At 39.2% G+C, this 20,906-nt stretch overlaps 3 protein-coding genes and 1 pseudogene across 7 annotated transcripts; 3 read left to right on the top strand and 1 right to left on the bottom strand.

Annotated features, from left to right (window-relative positions):
• Positions 1 to 20: 20 nt before the first annotated feature.
• On the top strand, positions 21 to 2,256 carry LOC141829798 (uncharacterized; annotated as a pseudogene).
• Positions 2,257 to 2,552: 296 nt separating this feature from the next.
• Positions 2,553 to 11,740, top strand: LOC141830214 (serine hydroxymethyltransferase, mitochondrial-like). Of its 4 annotated transcripts, none has more exons than XM_074717697.1 (16): positions 2,553 to 2,848; positions 3,091 to 3,141; positions 3,232 to 3,318; positions 3,468 to 3,589; positions 3,731 to 3,807; positions 4,356 to 4,480; positions 6,304 to 6,396; positions 7,017 to 7,109; positions 7,228 to 7,425; positions 7,530 to 7,634; positions 9,560 to 9,625; positions 9,739 to 9,816; positions 10,105 to 10,216; positions 10,290 to 10,400; positions 11,164 to 11,350; positions 11,494 to 11,740. In XM_074717697.1, exons 1-15 carry the CDS (start codon positions 2,765 to 2,767, stop codon positions 11,313 to 11,315), a joined length of 1,554 nt encoding a protein of 517 aa, XP_074573798.1. In that variant the 5' UTR covers positions 2,553 to 2,764; the 3' UTR covers positions 11,316 to 11,350; positions 11,494 to 11,740. The 4 variants fall into 4 exon arrangements, with proteins under 4 accessions (XP_074573798.1, XP_074573801.1, XP_074573800.1 ...); XM_074717700.1 differs by having other exon boundaries at positions 11,164 to 11,337; positions 11,418 to 11,740; XM_074717699.1 differs by having other exon boundaries at positions 11,164 to 11,337; positions 11,422 to 11,740.
• Positions 11,741 to 12,519: 779 nt separating this feature from the next.
• LOC141830213 (putative E3 ubiquitin-protein ligase ARI2) lies at positions 12,520 to 17,314 on the bottom strand. The gene is made up of 7 exons (XM_074717695.1): positions 17,009 to 17,314; positions 16,776 to 16,808; positions 16,417 to 16,690; positions 15,456 to 15,936; positions 13,509 to 14,057; positions 13,261 to 13,442; positions 12,520 to 13,052 (listed from the first exon to the last, which is right to left on the bottom strand). Exons 1-7 carry the CDS (start codon positions 17,147 to 17,149, stop codon positions 12,913 to 12,915), a joined length of 1,800 nt encoding a protein of 599 aa, XP_074573796.1. The 5' UTR covers positions 17,150 to 17,314; the 3' UTR covers positions 12,520 to 12,912.
• Positions 17,315 to 17,731: 417 nt separating this feature from the next.
• On the top strand, positions 17,732 to 20,434 carry LOC141829707 (uncharacterized). Of its 2 annotated transcripts, XM_074717234.1 has the most exons (4): positions 17,732 to 17,971; positions 18,043 to 18,091; positions 19,726 to 19,825; positions 19,934 to 20,434. In XM_074717234.1, the coding sequence occupies exon 4, from the start codon at positions 19,946 to 19,948 to the stop codon at positions 20,378 to 20,380; it is 435 nt and encodes a 144-aa protein (XP_074573335.1). In that variant the 5' UTR covers positions 17,732 to 17,971; positions 18,043 to 18,091; positions 19,726 to 19,825; positions 19,934 to 19,945; the 3' UTR covers positions 20,381 to 20,434. The 2 variants fall into 2 exon arrangements, with proteins under 2 accessions (XP_074573335.1, XP_074573336.1); XM_074717235.1 differs by lacking the exon at positions 17,732 to 17,971 and having other exon boundaries at positions 17,981 to 18,091.
• Positions 20,435 to 20,906: the final 472 nt, after the last annotated feature.

Raw genomic sequence — 20,906 nt, forward strand, 5'->3', positions numbered from 1 at the left:
ATCATGTCTGTAGATTGAACATGGAATCAATGCTACGGAAACTGCTGCTTCTATTAACGATATCAATATGCTGGGCGACAGCAGCAGAAGAGTACGTGAAATACAGGGATCCAAAGCAGCCACTGAACGCTCGAATCAAGGACTTGCTCCGGCGCATGACTCTCGCTGAAAAGATCGGCCAGATGTCCCAGATCGACAGGCAAATCGCAACCCCCGACGTCCTCCAGAACTACTTCATTGGTATCTATCGATCTCTCCTCCCCGACGGTGATTTGTTCGATCCACCAGAAAGAGAGAACTAATTGGATCGTCGGAGTAACTTTGATCAGGAAGTGTCCTGAGCGGCGGCGGCAGTGTGCCAAAGCCCCTGGCTTCTGCGTGGGAATGGGCAGCGATGGTGGGAACGACATGCAGAAGGCTGCTCTCTCCACAATGTTTCGGAGCCATCCCAGTCATCTACGGCATCGACGAAGTTGAAACTGAAACAACTGAACTTTACTGACAACTTGCATCTTCTTCTTCTCATCACAGGGATCCTGAACTGGTGAAGAGAATTGGCGCTGCTACTGGCGGAAGTTAGAGCCACAGGAATTTCTATGCCTTGGGAATGGGCATTGCGGTAAGAGTCGTAACGGAATGCCAATCCAAAAGATAGAAGGTTGAACTGTTCAGTTAATCAGGTCTGCAGAGATCCAAGATGGGGCCGCTGCTACGAGAGCTACAGCGAAGATCCAAAGCTTGTTAAGCAAATGACTGAGATCGTGCCTGGCTTGCAAGGAGATATTCCTCCGAATTCTCGCAAAGGAGTCCCCTTTGTTGCGGGAAAGTAAGACACACATCAAATCTACGACGACGACGACGACGACAGCAACATATAAACAACATATCTGACAACAGTTTCGATTTCCTGCAGGAGGAACGTTGCTGCCTGTGCAAAGCACTACGTTGGAAACGACACCATCATCAGCCTTCATGGACTGCTCAGCATCCACATGTCTCCTTACGACCACGCCATCATCAAGGTCGTCTCCACTGTCATGGTCTCCTACTCGAGCTGGAACGGGAAGAAGATGCATGCAAATCACCATCTGGTCACTAATTTCCTCAAGCATACACTTCGTTTCAGGGTCGGTTCCGTTCGTCTTCCACTTCTTCGAACGGGAAGAATCAGAGCTTGTTTTCGTTGGTAACTGAACATATTACGATTGAAGTCGAGCAGGGATTTGTGATCTTAGATTGGCAAGGCATTGATGAAATAACCACGCCACCAGGTGCATTGATATGGTCTCTATCTGGTTTTCTCTTGAATGATCGTCGCATTTCCCTTGATCTTACTGCTTCATGCATGTTGTTTGCATTTTGTTTTGCAGGTGATGATCCCTTTTGCATACCAAGATTTCATTAGTAACCTGACCTACTTGGTGGAGAACAATGTGATACCAGTGAGCAGAATTGATGATGCTGTGAAAAGAATTTTGCGAGTCAAGTTCACTATGGGACTCTTTGAGAACCCTTTTTCAGACCCTATTCTGGCTGACCAACTTGGAAACAAGGTTGCGAAAAATTTGTTTCAAATCATAGTATTCTTCTTCTTCTTTGGTCCGAATTGGCTAGGGAAGCTGTAAGGAAATCACTTGTGCTGTTGAAGAATGGCAAGGCTGCCAATGAGCCATTGCTCCCACTTCCTAAGAAGGCTAGCAAGATCCTTGTTGCCAGAAGCCATGCCGATAACTTGGGTTACCAATGTGGAGGGTTACTTGGCAAGGCCCAAGTGGCAACAACATTACAATTGGTAACTAAATCATTCAACAAACTGTGTGCCATTGAACATGACTTTTGGCACTGAAACAGACCACACAAAGTGTACCTCAATTCTCAAATCTCAGGTACCTCTATTCTCAATGTGATCAAGTCCACTGTTGATCCTAGATACTCAGGTCATCTACTCATTGGTGAGAACCCCGATCCTGACTTTGTGAAGAACGATGAGTTCGAGTGTGCGATCGTTGCGATAGGAGAGCAGCCATATGCAGAAACAAATGGGGACAATGATTTCAGTCTTGGTTTTGGATCAATGTGTGCAGCAGTGTCAAATGTGTTGTGCTTGTGATCTCAGGTAGGCCGTTGGTGTTCGAACCAATTATCGAACAAATTGATGCGCTTGTCACGGCCTGGCTGCCTAGGAAGAAAGGCGCACACAAGCCCCACATTAATGGTGAGGCGCTGTGGCAGGGGAATCGTAGGTGCCGGAAGTGAAGAAGATCAAAGGATTTTCAGTTTACATCGTTCAGGTAAACTTCTGTTCGATCGTGCTTGCTCTAGGCTTTTAGCTTTTTTTTTTTCCCGTTTACTTTCTGTTTGATTGTGTTTGTTTACTCATTTAACCTTTTCATTCTCAATAAAATTTACTTTAACCTTTATAATTGGACTATTATCTATTTTTTTCTTCAATTTATATGATTTATTAATTATTTTTGATATAATTATATTATTGAATCGTAGAAGAATCTAAACACGATCGAAGGCGACAACAATCTGCGAGCGACCTTCGTGTTGCGTGACTCGGCACACACTTCTTTTTTCCCTACCAACGTAATTTTCTTGCTTCGATCTGGATTCAGATCTACCGCTTCTCTTCAATTTTTCTAGCCCTTTGATCACCTACTCCCTTGGACTTTATCAGCACCGCTGTCACTTCCCATCGTTTCCCCGCCAACGCTCCTTTTTCTCGCTCTACTAAAGATCGCCGGAAGGACGAAGCGATATGATGATGGCATCGGCGCTCCGACGACTCTCCGTGGCCGTCGTTAACCGCCAGCCCCTCCCGGGCTGCTTCCTCCGCTGCATGGTATGCCTTTTTTCTAATCCAGCATTTCCTCGAAAAGAAATCGTTGTTTTTGGCTCATCGATCCTTTTGGTTCTTCTTCACAAATAAAGATCGGATCTTTGGATCATTATGGTTCATTTTTTCGAACAAATATTGCTGCTTTTTTTTTTGCAATATGTAAGCCTGATTGACTTATCGGATCAGGTCGTTTGGCAACATCCTTTTAACTCCCTTTATCTTTCTTGATGCGTGTTTATGTGTAGTCCTCCTTGCCGAGCGAGGCCGCCTACGAGAAGGAGAAATCTGGCGTTACGGTTTGTCCTTTGTGTTTGTCCTGTGAGTGTTGATGGTTTCGAGAGTATTGCAGTGTTTGTTGATACTCGGGTTCTTGGATTCTATTGCAGTGGACGAAGCAGCTGAATGCTCCGCTGGAGATCATTGATCCGGAGATCGCCGATATAATCGAGCTTGAGAAGGCAAGGCAGTGGAAGGTACTATCCTTTCTTTCTTATTTCACAGTCTCTGATAATGCAGAATCTACCATACGAATGATGCATGTGATTTGATTCTTGTGCAATGCATTTTCTGTGATAGATTAGTTTTAAATTTTAATGACTAATAACTTGAAATGTGATGGAAGGGCCTTGAACTCATTCCTTCAGAGAATTTCACATCGGTGTCAGTCATGCAAGCAGTAGGGTCGGTCATGACGAACAAATACAGTGAGGGGTATCCTGGTGCACGATACTACGGTGGCAATGAGTAAGATATATTTGCTCTCTCCTCAGAGTAGGCTACTGTTAGCAGTTTCTCTGCCTTGAAATAGAGATGAAATATCATGTTTATTTGATTCTCCATGCAGTTTTGGCTGATGAGCTTCAATGTTTCATGCTTTGGTTCTAGGTACATTGACATGGCTGAATCATTGTGCCAGAAACGCGCCCTGGAAGCTTTTGGTTTAGATCCTGCAAAATGGGGAGGTATAGTTCGCGTTATTTTCATTTATCAAGATTCTTTCTGATTCTAGTAGTACCTAGGATTTCCATGACTAATTTGCAAAGATACTTCTTCACTTCTGATTTTCATTTCCACAGCCATAGAATTAGTTCCTTGCTAGTTGTTTTGTATGCAATTCTTCTAGCAACTCTTCTGGATAAACCTTGAACTGTGCAAAAGCTAAATTTTCTAATCTAATGCCAAGGGGGATTTCTTTAATTATTACCCATTCAATTATTAAAACCTGTTGGCATATCACAATGCCATATTTTTGGTTCAAGTTTCCTATTTTTTGGGATTTGTTTTGTTCTTGAAATCAAGTAAACTCGACAGAACCAAGTAACTTGAAATCATAATATTTAATTTGAAGCGTTTTGCTTTTAATCCTGCAACTTGCCTTTTTTCTTATTTGAAAAGCTAAAAAATATTGCTTCTATGAGAACATTTCTGGCAAAAGATTAAATGAACAACTTGGCAGCAAAAGATTAAAAGTTATCCAATTCATTTAATCTTTTTCTATATGCTTTTACAGTGAATGTGCAATCATTGTCTGGTTCACCTGCTAACTTCCAAGCTTACACTGCACTTCTGAAGCCACATGAGAGAATAATGGCTCTTGACCTTCCTCATGGTGGACATCTTTCTCATGGATACCAGGTCACCGATGAATTTCATTTCCTATTCAAAAATTCTGATAATTCATGTGTTTTTTAGGCAATTGATTTGACTTATTTGACATTTTATATTGTAATTATTTCTTTTTCATCCAAGAATTTTAGCAATTTTGTTTATTAATCAGCCATGAATTTTTTGTGGTTGATATCTTGTTTGCTGCTAATATGGAAGCCAGAGTTTCATTGACTCTCAGATCAACCTCAATGAATTTTCCTGGCATATGGATCACCTCATCCAATCTATGTTCATTAATTTGAGTTTTAGGGGCTTTATGTTTATACATATCTCCATCAGTGATAAACATTTTCCAACAAAGATGATATCCTATTTTAGACTTTAGCATTGGTGTTTTTTTCCCATAAAAAAAAATTTAAGAAAGTGTATCTTGTAACTTGGATCACTAAAGTAACACTTACTATAAGGTATTCAAAAATTATTTTAGTTGAGTGATGTTCTTTTTTGTAACTATCTATTTATTTATTTTTTTGAAAAATGGTATGAGTGAATGGAGTTCAATCAATTGTTCCCTTAGCTGATATAATCCATGAGACTAGTGCTTGAAGCAATCAACTTGCTTGTCTTTAACTGAATGAAAACTGAAGTGTCATTGAATAAACAGAATAAGCTAAGGATAGATGTATAGTAAGCAAAAGAGAAACATCACCCAAAGCCCTTAAACCATAAGTCAGACTCATTGACTATTGTGATATTGGTAGGATATATTGGTGGCTTAAGAACAGAGAAAAAAAGAGACATTACTAGAAATGTGCTCAGATAGGCTTGCATGTAGAATCCAAGGGGATAATCCAAATGTACAAGGTAAGAAAATAACAAAAGTGTGCTCAAATACTTTTAAATGTAGAATCTTAGGGATAATCCAGGTGTATAAGATAAGCAAATAGTAGATGTACATCAATAAACCCTGTGATAGTAGTAATCTAACTTTACAATGAGGCACCCGGTCATAGGTGATATTTTCATGTATGCCCTTAATTGACAAAGCAGTCCCTAACACCATGTTCTAATTGTCCTATTTTCTCAATTACTTAAACTGGATTATAAAACTCAAAACAATAGTTGATCTGTTGGACTAGTAGTCTAATCAACATATCTTAGATATGTTAGTTAAGTAGCCTACTGTTGGGAGGATAGAGTGAATGAAACAAAGTTCACCCATCATCAGAAGGAAAGAAGTGTAGCTGTTAGACAATGCTCTTACAGAAACAGCAAGCATAAAACAATAATCAAGAAAAATCAGCACTTCAGTTGTTACACAGTTCAGCACTTCAGCTGGTCCTAAAATACTCAAGACAGTTTAGTTAATAGGTAAGTTTACAGTTTGCTCAATCTTTGAAGGGCTTGCAAGAGGCATGTGATATGGGCTCTTGGAAGGTGCGATCAGTAACGGGAATACATGATTATACTTATATTGTAATCTTGACTAGGGACCTGGACATTATGGGGTTTATTATAAGATTTTTACACTGGGGAGCAAAGCAGCATAGGAGTCCTTGAACCCTAGACTGTTACTGTTGTAACATATATTACTTGAGTTCCAATCTCTGGATGTTGAATCTTTTAACAGGGTGGTATAACTCAGTCTAACTGACAATTATATGATTTTTTGTTGGAACAGTTTTGTGCTTCTGCTTTGTTGTTGGTAAACTTTGGTAAACAATACATGTGGTTGTTATAAAGTTTTTATGTTTAGCTTCAAAATTTTGATACAATGTTGAACAGTTGTGAACTAGTTTATCAGAATTTGAAGATCTGATTGTACTTGGAATATTTATTGTTTTGTACAGACTGATACAAAAAAGATCTCTGCTGTATCTATATTCTTTGAAACAATGCCGTATCGATTGGATGAAAGTACAGGATACATTGATTACGATCAGGTGGCAGATCTATCACTCTCTCTCTTTTTCTCTATGTTCTTGATTTCCCTTTGCTTTACTACCAAATTATTTGTCATAGATATTTTACTTCAGAGTTAGCACGCTTTCATCCACATGCTACCTGTTACAGTATATAAGAGGTTAAATATGGTTCATTATTTGGAGAAACAAATGCATTGTCCATCTGAACTAATGTAGATCCTAACTACCTTTAGGATAGTAGAATTTTTTGTTTCTTGTTGGGTTGTGGTTCGCATAGTAGAATACATGAACAGAACCATGTGTCAAGCAGAGTTTATTATCTAAACACGTCTGGAATAATTACTAAGGCATGACAGGTTGGCCCAGTGATATGTAGAAGTCTATCTACTTGTAGCATATTTGATTCACTTGAGATTTGATCCATGTTTTCATTAACATTAATGGATTCACCAGAACACGGTTTCTGTTTATTTAAAGTTTCATATATTTACCTGGCTTTGATCTTGACTCATAATACAGTTGTCGGATTATTTAATCTATGACATCATTTTGATATATGCTTTTTTAGTGATAAATAAAGACTTGGGTATCTCAATTTTTTTCCTATTAACTACTTTTCTTAATATCCATTTGTATAGTTGGAGAAAAGTGCAGCACTCTTCAGGCCAAAATTAATAGTGGCTGGTGCTAGTGCATATGCTCGCCTCTATGACTATGCACGCATTCGTAAGGTAGTATCAGTTATAATCTTCTACCAAGTGATGGGAGGGAGAGAGGAGCATTAGTAGCTTTCTATAGTCATCTTGTAGTTGGAAAACTGCTTATATGATCTGTACATGGAATTAACAGGTATGTGACAAGCAGAAAGCGATTCTTTTGGCAGATATGGCACACATCAGTGGACTGGTTGCTGCAGGTGTTATTCCATCTCCTTTTGAGTATGCTGATATAGTGACAACTACAACTCACAAATCACTCCGTGGACCGCGTGGAGCTATGATCTTTTTTAGGAAAGGTGTAAAAGAGATAAACAAACAAGGGCAAGAAGTGAGTTAACATAGTTGTTGTGTGTAATTATAGCCAAAAGGGTTTCTAAAAAATTCTTTGAAATTAAAAAAAAAATATTCATAATCACATTTATCTTTGTGCAGGTTATGTATGATTTTGAAGATAAAATTAATGCAGCTGTTTTTCCTGGATTACAAGGTGGTCCACACAATCATACTATTGCAGGTTTAGCTGTTGCACTCAAACAGGTATGCTTCTCAAAGATTTACTAATTGTTTTGTAAATTTTGTCATCATCGTCATCATCATCATCATCATCATCATCATATCATGTCTTTTCCAATCTTTATCCTACATTGAGCTCTACAAAGGCTAGTTTTTGTAATGGTATTGGTGCTTACAAAACATTAACGCTTGATAACTAATTTCCATGCACAAGCATACAAATTATTGGTTCAATGGCTTATATTCAAACTATCCTGCTACCTCAGCACTTGTTGTAGATAAGACGCTAACCTGCACAGTCAATTTTTATGGAGCAAGTTTTACAACTGATATCATCCGGATGGTGTGTTGTCTAATTTTAGTCCTAATTGTCCCTAAAAGGCAGCTTCTAACCCCATTTTTCTTATTATATGGTTCTCCACCAAGAATTTTGTTCTGATATCCAAAGAATGCATTGTTTGGTGATTCCATTTTTGAGTGTTCCCTGAGATGAATTTTGGCTTGTTTAGCAATGAAATGTTAACATTCACAAAAAGTTTGTGAACAATTCTCTTACAACATGATTTTACTAAATAAGTAATTATGACTTCTTTTGTAATTAGACACCAAAAGCAATCAACCACTGAATATGAAAATAAAAAATATATAATTTGATGAGCATGAGGGCGATAAAATGAGGACTATGGTACAATTGTTAAGTTAATATCGTTCTTTTTGCGTTTTGTACTGAGTTAGATTACTTTTATTTTTGGTTTGAATAGGATAAGGAATAAAACAATTCCAAGTGCCTTTTACTTGTTTGAAAAATCACCATAAATGTGGATTTAATATTAGGAGTTCCAATATTGTCCATCTTAATTCTACTCACGGTTTAAAATATGTCATTCTAATCAGCATGATTGAAACATCTTGTTCCATTGGTGCAAAACAGATCTGAATACGAACCTTTGACTCTTCTACACAAACCTTTGACTTCTCCACAAGCTTTCTCCCTCTTAGGTAGGCAACAGTGAGCCGCAGTGTGCAGTTGTGCCGTGATGATAACTCTTGCATCTCCTAGAATGGTGAGATATTTGGTTGTGGAGTCAAGTTGTAGATGGTTACAGGTGGTGACACACTCAACCATGAGGAGCCATATCGGATTACAGATGCAGCTAGTATCAAGGCACGCTCCATTTAGGGTTTTGACTAGTTCCTTTTCAAGCTTTCTCTTCCTTCGGCTTCATCGAGCAGGTCCCATCTCTTGGTATGGTGAGACATGAGGATGCAGAATCTATATTACAAACGACTGCAGATGGTGAGACATTCTCAACAAGAAGATGCCCATGTCGGATTGCAAATGCCCCAAGCATCTAGACGCATTTCATCTAGGGTTTTAACAAGCTCCTCAAGTTTCTTCCTTCAATTTCATTGAAACACCTATCACGATCTTAACTCCTCCAGGTGAACAACAACTACTACTATTTCTTGGTCTATCCCTTCTCTTGGTTGGCGCTGTCTGTACTGTGGTTGGCATGCTGGCATGACACCAACACTGTCTTGTTCTGGTCAGTGGCCAATAACTCAGTTCAGACTTATACTTTAAACCTGATGCTATTAATCATGGTTTTGCTAATGGTAAATATGGCAGTTTCATGCAAGATCTTGATTGAGCTTACATCTCATCTCGATTACGAAAGTTATATTTCTATGCCTTCTGCACATCTACCAGACATCCTCATATGAAAATTTAGAGCTAAAGTTAATTTTGAGCTTTGTAATAAAGAAACTAAATTCTGAGCTTCGTAATAAAGGAACGAAATCAATCCATTCATAATTAAATATGAGATAAGCTATTTTGAGCCCTTAAATTTTATTCATTGTTGGAGAAAAGTTAAGATTTTCATTAATTCCTGAAGATCTTTCAAGCCATGCATTAGATAACTGATGTTTCCCATGACAAATCACAGGCTACCACTCCAGAGTTCAGAGCTTATCAAGAGCAAGTATTGAAGAATTGTGCTAAATTTGCTGAGGTACCATAATTTCTTGACTGGTGCTCTTTGAAGTAACTTCTCTAAGTTAACATTTATCCTTGCTACATTTCGAACTCTTGCTTTACGTGAAGACCATTTCCTTTTAATTGCAGCGTTTGCTCGAAAAGGGATATGATCTTGTGTCTGGAGGAACAGATAACCATTTAGTACTGGTGAACCTTAAGAACAAGGTAAGAGAGGTTTACTTCAGTTTGGCTCTAAATTAGTCACTCGACTATGCCTGCTGCAATTATCAGTTGCTCGAGTGAATCTTTTAATAGCTGTCCTGAATCAAAATATGTTGCATATCATGATATTTTCATTATCTTTGGAAATGGAAGAATACCTAGTATCCTATTCACAACTGAGGCACAATAGAGTTTTTAGCCATTATTCCAGTGTATTTCATATCAATTATGTAGCCATGATTTTGTTTTATTTTGGAGAAGAATTTGATCGCCAATCGAATCAACTTGTAGGGAATTGATGGATCCAGAGTTGAGAAGGTGCTGGAGTCGGTACATATTGCGGCTAACAAAAATACAGTACCTGGTGATGTGTCTGCCATGGTTCCTGGAGGCATCAGAATGGGTATTGGCTTTGGTTTGCATTATCTCAGTGTATGTTAAGTAGATCGACTTAAATAATTTTCTCGTCAATTCAGGGACCCCAGCACTCACATCAAGAGGATTTGTGGAAGAGGATTTTGCTAAAGTTGCTGATTTCTTCGACGTTGCTGTTAAATTAGCATTGAAAATCAAGGCTGCAACAAAAGGTACATATTCTTTTATCGATATTATGATGTTAAATCACAATTGAATATCTAAAACATTGCTCATATCGACTTGGTGAGTCGCAATGTATTAGCTGAGCCTGAAGATTAGTTAGCCGAGCTAGATCATAAACACAACCATAGTTGACATCTAATTCCAAGTCATAGCCTCAACCAAGATTTGACAGAAATTTATTAACTGACTTTGCTTAATATGTTCATTGCTTATTTCATTTATGAATATTGTTGAATTGTTCTTCCTTTCTGAAAGATGTTTGATGCTCGACTTAGCATGAGATTAATGTCTAAAAGTGAAAAATAAGAATAATGGCATTAAAAACTGAAAATCAATGATGATCATGACTACTGTAGGTTTAGACCTTGGGCCAATTATTCTCCAGTGCAAGGTTGTATTCTGAGACCTAAAGAGTACCAAGTAATAGTACATTTCGAGATGAGGGATTTATTACCCTTCATTGCATTTTAATTCCTACGAGGTTATGACAGTGATCCCCGAAGGGGAAGGTATTATAATAGTCGATAAGAAAAAACCTATCCTGAAGGGGAAGACATTATGAACTTTGATTAATAACCAACCATCAACATCAGAAAGCTATATCACTTTATTCAGAATTTTATTTTGAATAATCTTTTGTCCTGGCTCTCTTTCGCTTCTCTATTCTATTCTAAACTAAAAGCTTACATCTTACTTGGTTTGGTTGCAGAGCTTGGGCATTTACATCTTTGCATTCTTAATGTAAAACAGGTGGATCAAAGCTGAAGGACTTCGTAGCTACATTGCAAACAGATGCTAACATCCAATCAGACATTGCCAAAATCCGCAACGAAGTGGAGGAGTACGCAAAGCAGTTTCCGACAATTGGGTTCGAGAAGGAGACGATGAAGTACAAGGACTGATTCCAGACATCATATTACTATGGTAAAATTCACAGGTCAGGTCCACATTATTAAAGTAAAATTTTTTTGAACAACAGCCTCTTTGCTATCTTCAAACTGCAGGCAGGCAGATATTTAAGAGTTGTGATTTACTAAAAGGTCGACAATTCGTTGCTAAAGTTTGATAGGGTATTCGCAGATCTTGAAACCTGCATCTGTGCTGAAGCCTGCAGTTGCTGCTATTATCTGTGATGATCTGATTGTGAAATAAAAGGATGTTGGAACATGGTGCAAAGTCTGCTAAAGCAGACATTTCATTAGTCATTAGGAGTGTGCTCCTTTTGTTTTGACTTGCCATGTTGACTGGCATGATCTGTAATAACATTCATTTTTTCATATAAAACTTAATAGTCAAAATGGTTTTGCAAGATCTAAATTGGAATAAACTTGTTTTTCCGCAAATAATTTTTTTTGTTCCTTTTCTTCTTTTCTTTTAAGAGTTTAACTATATTAGTTTAAACAAATAAAGGTATCATTATATATATACATTTAAAAATCAAATAAGGTTCTCTTACAATTCAAATGTATTCTATTCTCTCTTTCTCACTCGTCCATATTTCACTATTAAGTGTTTAAAAATCTAGAAACTAAAGGCAAAAATTAGTGTATAACTGAGGATATAAGAACATCAAGTACAATGTAAATACAAGCATCATCATATATGTTCCATCTTTTATCATAAGGTGTGTTTCAGATTCATCTGATAGTCAAACTAAGTCGAAACATCAATAGTCAAATTAAGAGAATCATTGACACACACACACTAGACAATGTACCACATAACCTAGTCGAGCCCGAGCGGAGTACAATCCGAGCTGGCTAGGCCCGAGCTGGGCCAAGATGTCACTGCCACCCAACCCAGCTTGAGGCAAGTCAGATCCAAGATGGATGGAACCCAACTGTCCAGACTGTGCTAGGGGCTCAGGCCAGCATCACCCGTGCTCGGGTTCAGGCCGGCATAACCCATACCTGTCCAACTTAGGTGTACACATTCTTACTCGTGCTATGTCACAACTATATGAATTTTGTTCTTCATTCCCTTGAACTTATGCACTGATATCTAACCAAGATCACAACATTTATGTCTGAACAAAAACAAACAAATAGATCAGGGATGAAAGCCTCACAATAATTACCAGTCAGTGATTTACTGTCATAAATCCAGTTTGCACTAGCAACAATCCCACCTCTGAATATTCTTAAAAACCTTTGCATGAGAGTACAAAATTGCTGGGCATCTTCGGTTTCTTTACAATGTGATAGGTAAAAAAACTAGAAAAAAGATTAAGGAAGCAAAAGATGAGTTCAGACATGCCTCCACTGGTTTACATGGCACACACAGATTTCACGAGCCTATGCACAGGGAACTGTGGCGTCCATCCACGAAAGGCATCAGAAAGAAGGCTCCTTTGTCGCGTTTGCCCCCATGAGTCTTAGTTTCCGTAAACATGCTGAACAAGACCATGAGGTGTTGAAATAGTAGGAAGCTTATTTTCTGTTGTCTGATCTCAAGCTGAAGCTGTACAGCTGAGAAATGATGCTGACTTGGGTGTTGGTGTCAGATTTTGTCAATCACCTCAGGAGGCATATTCAGATCAAAAAGAGGCGCTCCGCCGTGAGCATCTTTTCTGGGTCGTTTATGAGAAGCCCACCTGCTTTCATCCGAACTCGTGGAACCGCGGAATTTGCATACAGCAGCTGCATTTCAGTGTTGATGTTTGTTAAACTTGTCTTCTATAGATAATACTTTCAGTGTTGATGTAGCTGCAGCAGCTACATTTAAATGTGTTAAATGTTTTGATGTTTGTTAAATGTTCATTTCATGAAGTGAAAGAGCACCAAGAAAATGGTACCCATCAAAGGTTCAAAATTTCCCCTAAACAAGATACACATATAAAAGATGTACCAGTTCCATTGGGAGTTGAATCTGTTTGTGCTTCATGACTAGTTTTCATACTAGAACTTTGATCGGAATCCCAAGGGACACATAGTTCTGACGCCCTCTCAAGGCCTTTTGATTTATATGGAGCTATGTTGTGAGTTGCTCGTTGAAGGGGATACAACAAGTCATTCTCAATGCACTGATACCTGCAAGCACAATTACATAACGATGACCAACTTTTACAGCCGAAAATGTGTAAAGAAAATCCTTACATCTGTTTGCAAAGTTTGTCGACGACATTAGAAAGATTTATGACGTGTCGCATTATGTCCATGACCTCATCATCAGAAAAGCTTGGAAAATCCTTCTCCAAGAACATAGATAACTTCTCAACGTTGGACTCTAGCTGTTGTTGCTGGTCCTCGAACAAATTCTGCTTCAGCTCTTGCTCCTCTGCTGTCATTTCATCCTTAAAGAGCTCATCCCCAAACATGTAGAAGGCAAATGGATATGAATACGAAAGAACTCGTCTTGATCTGAAGAGCCTATTCAGTCCATTCATCACCCAACTGTAGTCTTTGATTTTGGATTGCTTGTTCTCTGAAATGGAAATCTTCCTCTGGATGGTTTCCTTAAGATTGCTTTCCTGCTTGAGAGAATCTGTATGAGCCTTGTATCTATTGTGATAATGTGTATAGCGGTATAAGTCACGCCTTGCACGCTCGGTCTTCTTTGTTTGGTCTTCTTTGAAGCGGCCACAACTGTGGCCAGTGATACTAGACCATGTATGATCTCTCCCAGTAGCACCACCACATAACCAACTGTATCACATCATCATATGAAACAAAGAAAATAAGTTATGACCATCAAGTAACTCTCAATGAGTCTTAAAGCAATCTTAAAACGCCTTGAGAAAAGCACTAAAACTTAGATAGACAAATACTTGAAGAACAGGCATCTATTTTGATATAAAGCAACTAAATCTTGAAAGCGTTACGGAAAGATCATTAATTCATTCATCTGGGACGGATATTGTCAGGCTATAGTGAACTAGATTGAGATGTACTACTGCCAATTCAATTCATTGCTTCTTCAAGAAGGCCTACCTGAGTTTGATGGCAGTGGGTGTGGCCTTTGTGCCACATGCAAAGGAAAGTTCAACAATAAAGTCAGTCTATCCACACAATTTATAAAGAAAAGATCTCGAATCCAACTTGGTTAATATGAAAAAAATGGAAAATTTGTGAGTATATATGTGGTCACCAGATCTTTCAGATAACCATCAACATTGACCACGGACTGCTGGAGTTAGTAAATCTCGACCAATCTAGCCCACTCTATGAACCAATCCACATTATCCCTCAGTAGTCAGGCTACATACTACTAAACAAGATAGTTCTAGTAAATTAGAACCAATTCCACTTTACATGGTAACTGGATTCTGGTTAACTGACTGCAGAAGAAATGCACCTGCTATTTAATTAGACAAATTCATCCACTATAGCTCAAATAAAGTCCTATATTATGCTAATTCCAAAAAGGATCCTAACACAAATGCAATTGAGAGAAAGGTGCAGGGAAAGAGAATTGGAAGCAACTTGTCAACAACTCATCTGATGAAATGAATAAAGTGGACTAGCAGACAGAGAGCACCTCAGGAGCTACATGGGGTTAGATATTGCATCACTAAAGAACATCCTAAAATGGATTTGGTGGGATGTAATTCGGGATCTCAGTAAGCTAATGGGAATCACTTATACTCAGCATTGTTTTTGGTGGTATTGGGAGCAGTGCTGCCTAGTCAATGACCTCAAAACTCTTTCATAATTATGTTGGACCAACAACCATCATGAATACATATTATGCTAGCCTCCAAGTAGCAGAGACTGGAGATCTTTAATAAGGCTATCACATAAAGGGAAAAAAAAATACCATGTGATGAAAGACCTACGATTCTAAGAAGAGCAGTATACTCAAAGGATGCCATTGTAGTTTAGAATATTGCTTATATGAAACAAAGATTACAGGTAATAAGAACCTGGAAACAGTAAAAGAAGGATAATGCACAATAAAAAAAAAACACACAGAAGGCTCTAAAAATGTCATACACGCTGTAAGCAGAAGCTGTCTTAAATGAACTGAATATGTGGTGGGAAAAAATATGACAAAAGAACTAGCATAACTTGCAACATAAGCACCAAGTACAATAACACACTTACCAAAATGCTTGCCCGCAGATACAGGCAACAAGATTGCAACCACCATTCTTTTCAACAGGCTTGTGACACTTTGGACAAGGCTTTGTGTTTATTGTTATCCAATTAACGGTTTCTGATTCATCCTGGCATTTCTTTGTCCACAACTCCCACATCAAGCATGAACAAGGTGAATGTGCTTCTGACAAACAACTGAAACAGAACTGTATACCACATGTGCATTCAACCTCACAATAAATATCACCTTCAACACGAATAGCATTTCCACAATGTGGAGCACTAGGGCACCATTTAACCTTATTATTGTCTTCAATATATGATTCAAGTAGAAACCTCTCAAAACGATCAGCAATATCTGGACACCTTGCGCTGACTAAATTCCTTATGACTGCTTCATCACATACAGCACTGCATTTGGGGGCCATGCATCTAATGCGCCGGCTTTGACCATCATTTATCTTCACTATAAAATGCTCAGTCCAACCTAAGAAGTTCAGCATGAAACCATAAGTGGAACAATTCAACACAATAAGTGAACAGTACAGTAAACACCTTAAGGAGAAAAATATTTAACTAATGAAGAAAAGTAAAACGGTTCAATCAAAGCCAATGAACAGGATAACAAACTAGCAGATTAGAAAGCTGCAGATGTTGAACTAACATTAGAAGAAAGAGACATTTCAAGAAGTACTTAATCGCAACAAATCCATGATATGCACTAACATTTATAACAAGTTCCCCATTTGTAGATTACAAAAACAAACATATTCGTGATTCAGAAGGCAAACTTACCACGGCAACAAATTCTAACAGTTTTTTTTACAGAAAATCATAATCCTCACTATCGTAGTTGAATAATGTTCTTGAAAAGGCTTACAAACAGTTACTGAAAATCATTTCAGAATTAGGCAATGTGATGTCCATCATAAACTTTTGCAGGAAATCTGGAGGGTAGCAAACTTACAATCATTGCAAAAACTATGGCCACAGTCCATCTCAGTGATTGCATCGGTAGGAATGGTCTCAAAACAGACATTACATGTGACTGGATTTGCTGAAGTAGAAAAGCAATTGTTATCCACAACAGTGACTCCCGCTTCTGAAAACAAACGGTCCTTCCCCTTTTGATCGAGCAGTTCAAAGATCCTCTCAACATCCCAACGGTAATGAATAAGAAGGGTCCTTGCATGCTGTTCTTTAAGCACTAACAGCTCCATCACCTTCCGCAAATCCTCTTTCTACAAGAATTAACAATTAGTCACGGAAAAAAGAATCAAATATGCTCCACATTGATCCAGTTGATTATCAGCAAAATAAGTTTACCTGAGCTGCCAGGAGGGACTCTTTTGTGATAACCTGCATGACGAGAAAAGAAGAAAATTGAGCATACAAAAAAGGCAAACCAAGTAAAATTCCCATACAAAAAAGATCAAAATTTCTATTTTCAGACAAAAATTGTTTCTTTCTCTCAAGGGAGCATTCCCTCGTGCTCCCTTCCAACTGATTCAAACTCTTCGGAACCCTAGAAATCAAGAACGCACAAGTCCGAGTCTTACCGACGACAGCGACCAGTGGCAGTCCTCCTCGCGCCCGTCTTCCAGGCCCTGGAGCACGTTCTCCTCGATGGCGTCTTCCTGGTCAGTGAGGTAGCAATCCTCCACATCGCTCGACGAAGGATAATCCTCATCGTCTGCCATGCGGCGCTCGACGGAGAATCGAAGAGAGACGGCGTGATCGGATGGAATTGGACCGAAATCGATCGAATTAGAGGACGAATTCAAGGGAGGGCAAAGAGTGAGAGGCCCCGAGGGAAGGCAAGCCCAGCAGCAGTGGGATCGGAGAAATCGAGACGGGAAAGAGAGGAGAAGGGGGCCGTGAAATAGAGGGGCTCCTGCTCCTGGACATTTTAAGGGTTAATTAATTAATTAAATTATTTCAATATTTTTGTTTTAGGATAAATATTCTTTCTTAAATAATCATACTATAAAAAAATCATAATTGAATATATTTCTCATCAATTCCTTATTTTTTTTTTCCATACATTAAATCGAATCTTCAGGTATCTTTTATTCTCTTTTAAAAAATATTTTGTTAGTTATTTTTATTTTTATTTTTGATGGATATTTATTTTATAGTGAATCTTTAGCTGCGTGGACCGAACTAGGTGTAAACCGGTCCTTGCACTTTGGATGCGGACCAAATTGAACCGGTCTGAACGGTTCGATTGACGGGTTTAGAGGAGTTAGGGTTTACTTGGGGTAATGGCGCGGCTAGGCAACCACGGCGCGCCATCCCGAAGCCACGCGACGACACCGCGGCCTCCTTCGGGAAGAGCGCCATCCCGGCCAGGCCGTGCGCCATCGCCTCGCCGCCGCACGCAGCGATCTTCGTTTCTGCTCGAAAACGCTGCGAAAAGTCTTCACTGTCTCTCCAGATTCGTCGCGTTCAGTCGCCGTCGCCTGCCCAGTCGTGATAGCTACCGCGCGCAGGGACTCCGTTTGTCTCTATTCTTCCGAGAGGTGGCATCCCTTAAGATTTAATTTCCTGTTTGCTGGTTCATTAATGGTACCTAAAGACTGGTGGTTATTAGGGCATCAAACTAGCAGCAACACTTTGATGTGGGGAACCACGTAATCAAGGTAGAATCCTATCCCTATTTCTTTGTTGCAGGCAACCTCTATAATGGTTGACGTCGTGGATCGTGCAGTCAATTTTGATCTTTGATTTAGTCACTTGGAGTTCTTAGTTGTCAAATTAGAATGAGGTGTTTGGGACTGTACATGAGGTTGATGATAATATGATGATTGTATTGGTTGCTATTCAATTAGATGAGGTGATATCGGGATGCATTTTTTGGGTTGAGATTGATTGATTGATTATTTTGAGGTGCAACCAAAGATTGTATCATTGTAATACTATGATGATTGTTACCATTATGGATAATATTTTGATAAGTATTGATCATGGTGAGATTAATTGCAAGGAGATGTTCTTGGATTTAAGAGTTAATCACAATGTGTGGCTTACTGGTAGAGGTTCTTTGGGGATACATTGTTCAAGATCGAGAATTTATTCAATGGTTTATATTTAAATTATCTTGTTTAGATAGTGTGAATGATGTGGTAACTTTAAGGATTTGAGATGACTTATGGATGTATACTTGTGATGTCAAGAACCCAATTTACCTTCTTGTTCTATTTTATTTAAGTTGTTTTGCTACCTTAGTATTCTTATACCTTCGTTGTCTATAATGTTGTTGTTTTTTTTGATGATTTGCTTGCATGTTTGATCTTATGATGCATATTCATGTAGTTATATATAGTAATGGTGGGACAAGAGGTGTAAGGTGGGTCAAAAAAAATTTTGCCCCGTACTCGCCTCAACCCGCATGTGCATATTGTTATTTTTGTCTCATCCTTGCTCTATTTGAGTTACAGTACAAGGTTGGATGGTCTTAATCAATCAGGTTTGAGGCAGGTCTTGACAGAGGTGGGGCAAATTGCGATCTTTAGTTATTATATAAAATTTCATGGGATTTAACATACAATGATGTAATCTGATTAGGCCTTTTTGGATGAATAAAGTGATCCAATTGTTTATTGCTGTTAGAGTTGGATGCATTTATGTGGATATGTAGCCAAACTCATGGTTGTATGTTAGGACATGGTGGTCGTGGAACATAGCCTACAACAATGCTGAATGAATCTTTTATGGATGATGACTATGGCCAATGAAGCCTTTAGTAGGCGATGAATTCATCGTAGATGTGGTGGTCCATTGGGATGATATCTAGACTATTTAGCATTTGATACCAATTCTTATCATCTTGACCGCATGTTGGCATGCTGAGGAGTGTGATGTGCCTGATGCTATATGTTCGGGCTACCTTCAATAGTTGCGCGCATGTTGGAGTGCACACAGAGGGTAAAGGGGCTCACACTCATTGGTTCAAACACATTCGTTGATCGGTGAATTGCAATAAACATAGCTTATGCAGATACTAGTGTCTATTCTTTTTGTAGATGCAGAACACTTTGAGTGAGGCGTCGTATTGTGTGATTTTGCAGTGTGTTTATTTAATAATTTGCATTCCTAATAGACAATTATTCCATCATCTATACTGATTTTGATGATGCATTGTTATTGATGAGCCTTATTTTGTACCTATGTTCATGTTGTCCCTGATGTCTAATTTGTATATCTGTTCACATTCCCTATGTCACCTTCTTGTTTCCTGAATTTCGATATATTTCTTGTTATGACATTGCTCTAGATCACGAGCACTGAGGAAAATCTGTTTGGTGTGTCGAGCTGAGGCAAGGTGCAACAACAAGTACCTGATTAAGCATCTAAAGGAACCTGACCCATTTAAGGTATGTTGTTTAAGCTTATATGTGTATGTTTGATGTTAAGAAACGTGTTCTGTGGTGCAAAGTTCTGGCAGTCTGGCCATTTTTGATGTTAGCTTTCTTCTTGTGCAGGTTAGTTAACATATGGAGCGAAAACCTGGAGACGATTTAGATTTGTTCGACTCGGCGGTGCTTCTGGATGAAGCCTTGCGCCAGGAGGGTTTTGACGACGGATACAAAGATGGTTTGATCTCTGGCAAGGAAGAAGGGAAAGAGGTGGGGCTGAAGACGGGCTTTCAGGTCGGCGAGGAGCTCGGCTTCTACCAGGGTTGTGTTGATGTATGGAATTCCTTGCTTCATATCGACCCTGAGGCATTCTCATCCAGAATCAGAAAAAATGTCCAGCAACTCGAAGATCTGCTGAAGAAGTATCCGCTGCTGGACCCCGAAAATGAGGACGTTCAGGAACTCATGGAGGCCATTCGACTGAAGTTTCGGATGATCACAGCGAATATGGGGGTGAAATTGGAGTATAAGGGATACCCCAAGTCATCATCAGCAGGAATGGAGGATGTTTAATGCATATGTTAGAACAAATCATATTGTTAAATCTTAAAGTTATTACTTTTGTAATATTTTGTATGAATTTGGGCGTTGCATTCACGGGCAAAGAATTAATTATGTTCGTTCGACCATCGTGATTACCGTATTTTTATGCGTCCGACTTGAACTCGTAGTGTTCGATTTTCCGTCAAAACCGACCACCGTACGCAGCCTTCTTCCTCCTGCTCCCTTGGACTAACCAATTAATTAATCGATTACTGCGCCTCCATTAGATTGCTTCACCTATAAATACCACAGCTCGCCTGATTGAACGCACCACCGATCCAGTCCGTGAAGGTTCCGTTTGGTATGAGCAGCGGCATGAGGAGCAGCAGCAGGATGTGGCGGTGGTTGACGGCGCCGCACCGCGGGCTGCGCCGGGCGCGGGTGATGTACGAGAAGGGCATGGCTGGGTGCGCCAGCGGGGCGGCGGCCAGGGTGGTGGTTCCGCGCTCTCGGACCTACCACGGCTTCCGGACCGCTGCCACTCCGCCTCCCTGCT

The sequence above is a fragment of the Curcuma longa genome, chromosome 5 (genome assembly GCF_044706935.1).
Source record: "Curcuma longa cultivar G26 ecotype Majalengka, Jawa Barat chromosome 5, ITB_CL_G26_1.1, whole genome shotgun sequence".
In the NCBI taxonomy this organism is placed as follows: Eukaryota; Viridiplantae; Streptophyta; class Magnoliopsida; order Zingiberales; family Zingiberaceae; genus Curcuma; species Curcuma longa.

Coding starts and splice junctions, on each gene's coding strand:
- LOC141830213 (XM_074717695.1), bottom strand. CDS start 17,149: ATGGCAGACGATGAGGATTATCCTTCGTCGAGCGATGTGGAGGATTGC. Junction 14,058..15,455: donor ATCTGCGGGCAAGCATTTTG/GTAAGTGTGTTA, acceptor GATGTGATACAG/TTGGTTATGTGGTGGTGCTA. Junction 13,443..13,508: donor GACAAACTTTGCAAACAGAT/GTAAGGATTTTC, acceptor TTGTGCTTGCAG/GTATCAGTGCATTGAGAATG.
- LOC141830214 (XM_074717697.1), top strand. CDS start 2,765: ATGATGATGGCATCGGCGCTCCGACGACTCTCCGTGGCCGTCGTTAAC. Junction 9,626..9,738: donor ATTGTGCTAAATTTGCTGAG/GTACCATAATTT, acceptor TTTTAATTGCAG/CGTTTGCTCGAAAAGGGATA. Junction 9,817..10,104: donor TGGTGAACCTTAAGAACAAG/GTAAGAGAGGTT, acceptor ATCAACTTGTAG/GGAATTGATGGATCCAGAGT.
- LOC141829707 (XM_074717234.1), top strand. CDS start 19,946: ATGGAGCGAAAACCTGGAGACGATTTAGATTTGTTCGACTCGGCGGTG.